This window comes from Petaurus breviceps, unplaced genomic scaffold (assembly GCF_028583685.1).
Source record: "Petaurus breviceps papuanus isolate PSGF00001 unplaced genomic scaffold, PetGlider_PUasm1.0 181, whole genome shotgun sequence".
In the NCBI taxonomy this organism is placed as follows: Eukaryota; Metazoa; Chordata; class Mammalia; order Diprotodontia; family Petauridae; genus Petaurus; species Petaurus breviceps.
In genome coordinates this window covers 28,873,162-28,879,161 of record NW_027185784.1, presented here as the reverse complement: position 1 = coordinate 28,879,161, position 6,000 = coordinate 28,873,162, and the positions used below count along the sequence as shown (strand labels likewise).

General features: G+C 46.8%; 1 protein-coding gene across 6 annotated transcripts in view; it reads right to left on the bottom strand.

Moving 5' to 3' along the window:
• Positions 1-1,196: 1,196 nt before the first annotated feature.
• The window catches only part of LOC138160710 (rho guanine nucleotide exchange factor 5-like), a 31,937-nt gene continuing 27,133 nt past the window's right edge, over positions 1,197-6,000 (bottom strand). For 2 of the 6 annotated variants that reach the window (XM_069087468.1, XM_069087469.1), the window contains 2 exons: positions 5,611-5,760; positions 1,198-4,612 (listed from right to left, as the gene is read on the bottom strand). In XM_069087468.1, coding sequence (XP_068943569.1) covers positions 1,406-4,612; positions 5,611-5,655 — 3,252 coding nt within the window. In that variant the 5' untranslated portion in view covers positions 5,656-5,760 and the 3' untranslated portion in view covers positions 1,198-1,405. Of the gene's footprint in view, positions 4,613-5,610; positions 5,761-6,000 lie in introns of all 6 variants that reach the window. The other 4 variants (XM_069087467.1, XM_069087470.1, XM_069087466.1 and 1 more) reach the window with 4 other exon arrangements.

The window sequence follows — 6,000 nt, the reverse complement described above, 5'->3', positions numbered from 1 at the left end:
ACACAGAAACATACACACACATCTTTGGGGATTCCTATTTAACTACAGGTTGAATTAGGTGACTTCTAAAGTCTATTCCAACTCTGAGATTCTTTGATTCCCAACAAGCAGTCATCAGATCTGTTCAGAGAAAAACAGGGATGGGAAATCCACTTCAAAAAATATTTCCTTTTCAAGGGACAACACAGGATCCTAAGGATTACGAAAAGAGGCAGAGAGGAGCCAAGTGTTCAGGTCTGAAGCAATGAAGAATAAAACCAAAGGGGGATACAGAAAAGGAAGGAGATCTGAACTAGGATGAGGGTAGAATAATTATGAATTCATGAGAAAGGAAAAGAGGGGAAGAGGAGAGAGAGGAGTAAAAGCATTACCGTGAAGTTAAGGAAATACTGAAGTGCTCTGCACATTGGGTATGTCACTGGTAAGATTCACACAAGTATAAGCACCATAGGGGATGGTATCTATGTGAAGCTTTTGCTGTTAAGATGATTCTAAAATGGAATGTGGTGTAGAGTTGGCCCAAATGAGGTCTCTGAGGTACTCCAATCACCCAAATACCTCTCTGGTAATTAAGGAGATAAATTATTTTGGGGGACTATAAGGTAAAAAAAAAAAGATGGGAATTGAGGGGAAGATTGGGCTTATATGGGAACTTGGTCAAGTAGTAGGGTGGAAAATTGGATGAAAAATAAAGAAGGGAGTTCTGGTTCAGAACCAGCATCAGAGAAGGTGAGAATTGGTAGTGTGCTCCTGGAAGATTGAAGGTATAGAAATCAGAGCAATTCAGGAAAAGGATGAGAGCTTGGGGAGCTCCCTATAAGAGAGGGGCTGGTAGGGTGAAAAAGGACAAGCTAAGTGGTGCAGTGGATAAAATGCCCAGCCAGATGTCTGGGAGACCTGAGATAAAATCCAGCCTCAGACACTTCCTAGACGTATGACCTCAAACAAGTCACTTGATCATTATTTGCTTCATTTTCTTCATCTGTAAAATAGCACCTCCATCCCAGGGTGGATGTGTGAGATAAGGCAGAGCACTTAAGGCAGTGTCTGGAATATAGTAAGTGCAATACATATGTTAGCTATTAACCTTGATTGCACAAATCTGTGGTTTGGGAGCTGGTAAAGGAAGAAGCTAAAGATTATGTGAGAGTAGAGAAAAGGTACTTAGGATACTATTATAAGAGAAGGAGGGAGACATAAAGCCATGGGAGACTGGATGTAAGAGCAAGAAATCATGTGGGAAAGCATATGGGGCTATGACAGAAGCGGAAGAGATGTGGACAGCAAGCTGTGATGGGGAAGGTGGCCTCAATGGGACCTACAGTACTTTCTTTAAACAGCCCCCCATCCTCTTTTCGATCCACTTCCTGTGACCAGTGTAATGTACAGGATGATGGCCTTTGCATCACTCACCTAGGGCTTCCCCAGGGAAGAGAGACGGTCTGCGTAGGCCTTGCCTGCTCCATCCCTTGGTCTTGTTCTGCTCCTCAGCAGGACTCTCTGAGTGCTCACCACTCATTTCCAAGAATTTCCCAGGATCTTTCCTGTGTGGCCAGCTGGATGATTTCTCCAAAGGTGGATGGCTGGGTTTCCCTGTTGGTCGCGCCAGGCCTCGATCTGACCTCCGGGGCCCATTGCCATCTCCTTGAAGAGCTCCTCTGCTCACGGTCCTCAAAGTCCCTTCTGATTGTCCACGGTCATCCTGGACTCCTCCCAGGACAGAATGCCGTGGGTCCTGGGTCATGGAAGGAGCTGGGGAAGAAGGACTCAGCAGAAGGAAGTTGGTCATGTTACTGAAAGCCAGAGGAGACATCTCACTTTTATTCCTGCCAGGAAAGGCCAAAGTGTCTGTTGGCCGATCCACAGCTGGAGGCCAGGAGGTACGTCCAGCAGAGAGAGAAGAAAGGACTTCCCAGTCTCCTCCAGGTACCCTGGAGGAGCTTGGTTTTGACCTCAATTGGTCTCCTACATCCACAATTGTCCTGTGAGCACTGTTGCTTCTCCACTTAGCCTTTGGGGGCAGTGGGGGTGGCTTGGTGTCAGGATCCGAAATGGGAAGGGGAGGAAGCGGTTTGTTTTTCTTACTCAGGGTGGTAGACGTGGGAGGGTGGTAGGGCGGGGGTGTGACTGGGGTGGGAGGTAGCGGCTTATTGTACCTCAGCCTAGAAGTCTGGGTGTGGTGGGAAGTGTCTGTGACTGGAGTAGAAGGCAGAGGTCTATTGTGTCTTGCCTTAATAGGGAGAGAAGGTCTTTCAGGAGAGCCAGATAGTCCTGAAGCTAAGGTCAAGGTGGGAGGGTGGCTATACCGTTTTGTGGCAGGGGGCTTGGCAAGATGACTGCTATGTCGTGCCACCAGGGGAGGATGACTGTGCCGTTCCCGTAGTGGGAGGGGGGGCCGCAGTTCATGTAATCCCATTTCCACCATGGATGAGGAAGGAGGGGAGCCATGGATAAGTCCTCCTGAGACGGAGGCTTCCTTTTTTGGTGGACACGAAGTTTGGTTATGGTTGGCACCAGGCCTCTCTAAATATGGGGTGAATCCTTGAAGTTGGCTCAAGGAGGAAGGGTCAGAAGAGGGCTCCAGCCTAGCCTGCTCCTCCCTTTCTGGGGTCTCAACATGGTGGATGGCAGGCTCAGAGAGTCTCTGAGACAAATCTGAGCGACACAAGGAGGCTGGAGGCTGGGCCAGATACTGAAGCTGCCCTCCCCCATAGGAGCTTGGAGCAGAGCTACTCCCATGGTACTGGAGAGTTTCCTCAGAGGTTTCTGGGAGGTTTAGGGTGCTGGTGCAGTCAGAATTGGCATGTGGTACCAATGGAGCCTCTCCAGGAGAGGGTATGTGGAGAATGTTCAAGGCAGCATCAGGGTCCCAGTGGTGAAAAGAAAATTCTTTATCAGTGGAAAAGGACCTAGAGAACTCTGGCAGATGGGATGGGAGTGAAGAATCTCCTATAGGAAGGAAGGTAGTGGGGCAGGAAGATGATGAGGTGGTTATGTTGGGATCTGCCTTAGTAGAAGTGAAAGGAGTTGAGGTCTCTGTTCTAGGAACTATAGCAATTGGCCTTGGAGGTGTTGGTTTCTTCCCCAAGATAGGCATTGCTCTGTCTCCTTCCTCCCAACCATTTTGCTCTGCTTCTTTCTCAGAATTCTTTCCAGAGAGACTGTGAGGAGGGATGGACTGGAGAGATTCTGAGGACCCCTGTCCAGGCCTGAGAGTAGAGTCTGGGCAGGAAGAGTACATGGAGACCTGAAGTCTAGAAGATTCAGTCTTTATCCCTTCTTGAGTCTTGAATCTTGTGACAGTAGAAATAGGGTCTTCTGGGAAAGATTCCCATGAAACAATGGTACCTGGGACAATTTGGGCCAATGGCAAGGAACCACAATGCTTCTGAATCTCCTCATTCTCATTTCTCCTTACTATTCCCTCTACCTCCAATGTTTCTCTAGTCACATTCCCTTGTTCTTCCACACCTCCCTCTAGCTTCCACTGCTCCTCTACAGCTCCCTGCTTTTCCTTACCCTCATCCACCATCCTCCCCTGTTTCCCATCTAACTCTTGGTCCTTATCATAATGATCTGCCTTTCCCTGCTCTTCTGCTAGCCCATTTCCTTGATTGTTCTCCTCTCCTACTTTCCGATAACCCTCCATCTCCACATCCTTGTCTTGTGGGTACCCTTCCCTGTGATTCTGATCTTTTACCTCCCTATTAAATGTCTCTCCTTCTCTTTGTTTTCCCAGAACCAATTCAGCCTGTCCTTTATCTTCTTGTCCTTGTTCTCCCATTTGTCCTTGAGCATATGTTACCACCTCCAACTCCTGCTTTCCTGAGAGTCCACCAATCCACTCCAGCTCCCCCTCATCTTCTAGTTCCCTCTGTTCCCACTTCCCCTGTTCCCCTGGATCCCTGGCTTCCTCTTGTCTCTGATGTAACAGCCCTTCTTGCTCTCCATTTTCCTTCTTTTCTTGGACCTGGGGCACCCCCTCTTGCTGGGCAGCTCTTCTTCCTGCATGAGTGATTGGACTATTGGGTTCTTCAGGAGAACAGGGCTTAGTCTCAGTGGAGGAGGGAAGAAAGATTCCTTTCTCCACTGTTTCACTGGCTTCTGACCTTTCAGTTTCCTTCAGAGGGTTAGCAAATTCTGTCCAAGATTCTACCCCAATCTTGCTACTTGTTTCACTGGGGATGGGGCCAATGTCCAAACTAGCAACCAGGGTGGGGGAGACAGAGCTCTCTGTGGGGATAAAAGGTACATGGCCCTCTTGGAGGCCCTGGGATGCCAGCCCTAAAGGTCTCTGAACTCCTGACTCTGCAGTCACAACGTCTCCACGGTCAGGCTCTAAAGAGCCTAGAGAATCTTCCTGGAAAAGAGTGGGTGGTGTCCCTTCAGTTGTGCTTGGATTACTCAGATCTCTCTGCTGAGCCCCAAAGACATCATCATCATCATCATCCCACTCCCAGGCAGGGTCCTCTCTCTCTGCCGCTTCAGGCTCTGAAGCAGGGATACAGCTGTTCTTCATGAAGGATGTTGGAAAGATGTGGAGGTCCTCCAGAGCAGTCGTCGGAGTAGAAGCAGTACGCGGAGGCCCTTCAGCCTCCATCAGGGCCGATTCCTAAAGAGAAAGAAAGGTCAACATTGTCCAGTAGAAGCCAAAGCTGAAAAGGTCTATGCTGCTTTTAACTATCCGAGTTTTGGATCAATTTTGATTTGGATCTGAGGTTACACTTGTATAGAGAAAATCAGAAGAGGAAACTCCCTCTACCATTGCAAGAGAGGCTACTCTTCTCAAACTTACAGCCTTGAAGAATTACCTGTGGCAATGGGAGGAGGTTAACTGACCACCCAGTCAGTTACTGACAGAGTCAGTAGGTGTTAGAGGTGGCACTTGGATCGAAATTATCCTGACTCTGAACCCAGCCTATGAAATACTGCCCTTCATAGGGACCATAGGGAAGAAAGAAAGGAGACATCTGTTCTCTGTCCCTTGAATGGTCATATTTCAATGCTAAAAGTATTCGACAATGTATGTCTTCATCATCCAACCCACAATAGAAGTATTCACATCTATCACATTAATTTTCTCCTACCCATTCTCCACTACAAATTCTACTCCCTACCTGCTTCACTCTTCTTACCTCTTGCTTAGATTATTGTAATAATCTCTTAAGTGATCTTCCTATGCTCACTCTTTCTCTTCCTTCCCCTGATCCATTCTAAACACAACTATAACAGTATCCATCCAGAGTACCACTCCAATTATGTTATTACTTAAGAATTTTCAATGGGCCCTCATTGCCTAATATCCAAACTGATTATCCTGGCACTCAAGGCTTTATATGATCTGATTTCAATTCACTTCATGCCACCCTATGCTTCATTTAATTTGGTGCACTCTCTGGACAGTCTCTGAATGTTTTTGCCCCAGTATCATTATTCACAATATTCCTTCCACCTAAGACATTCTCCCCCAACCGCCTGTCAAAATTCTATCTTCCATTCGAGACTAAGCTCAAATATGCCTTTCCTTTCTTTTCCCCCAATCACAAGTAATTTATTATTCCTATATAGCACAATAATCATCCCTTCCTTATGGAATTTACCATTATTTACCTTGTCATTGTATATTTGTGTACCTGTGTCCTTGATGAGGCTCATCAGCTCCCTTATAAGATTGCAGAGTCCTTTAGGGTGATGTCTGTGGCTTATTCAGCCACATAACCTAGTACGAGGCCTTGCACACTTTAGGGACTCAATTAACACCTGTTGGAACAATGACTAAATGAATAATATGGACACTTTCACACACTTGGATAGGTAGCAGTGTGCCACAAGTCATTCCTTAGCTATTTACATCCCTAACTATCCAACAGATATCATGTGTGAAAGACACACACTGTTTGGTACAGCTGGGTATCTACCACCTAATATTTAATCCAATTCATCAGACACGTTTTAACCCCCTATTATGTGCAAGGAAGCATTTGTGTTGAATACAGGGGA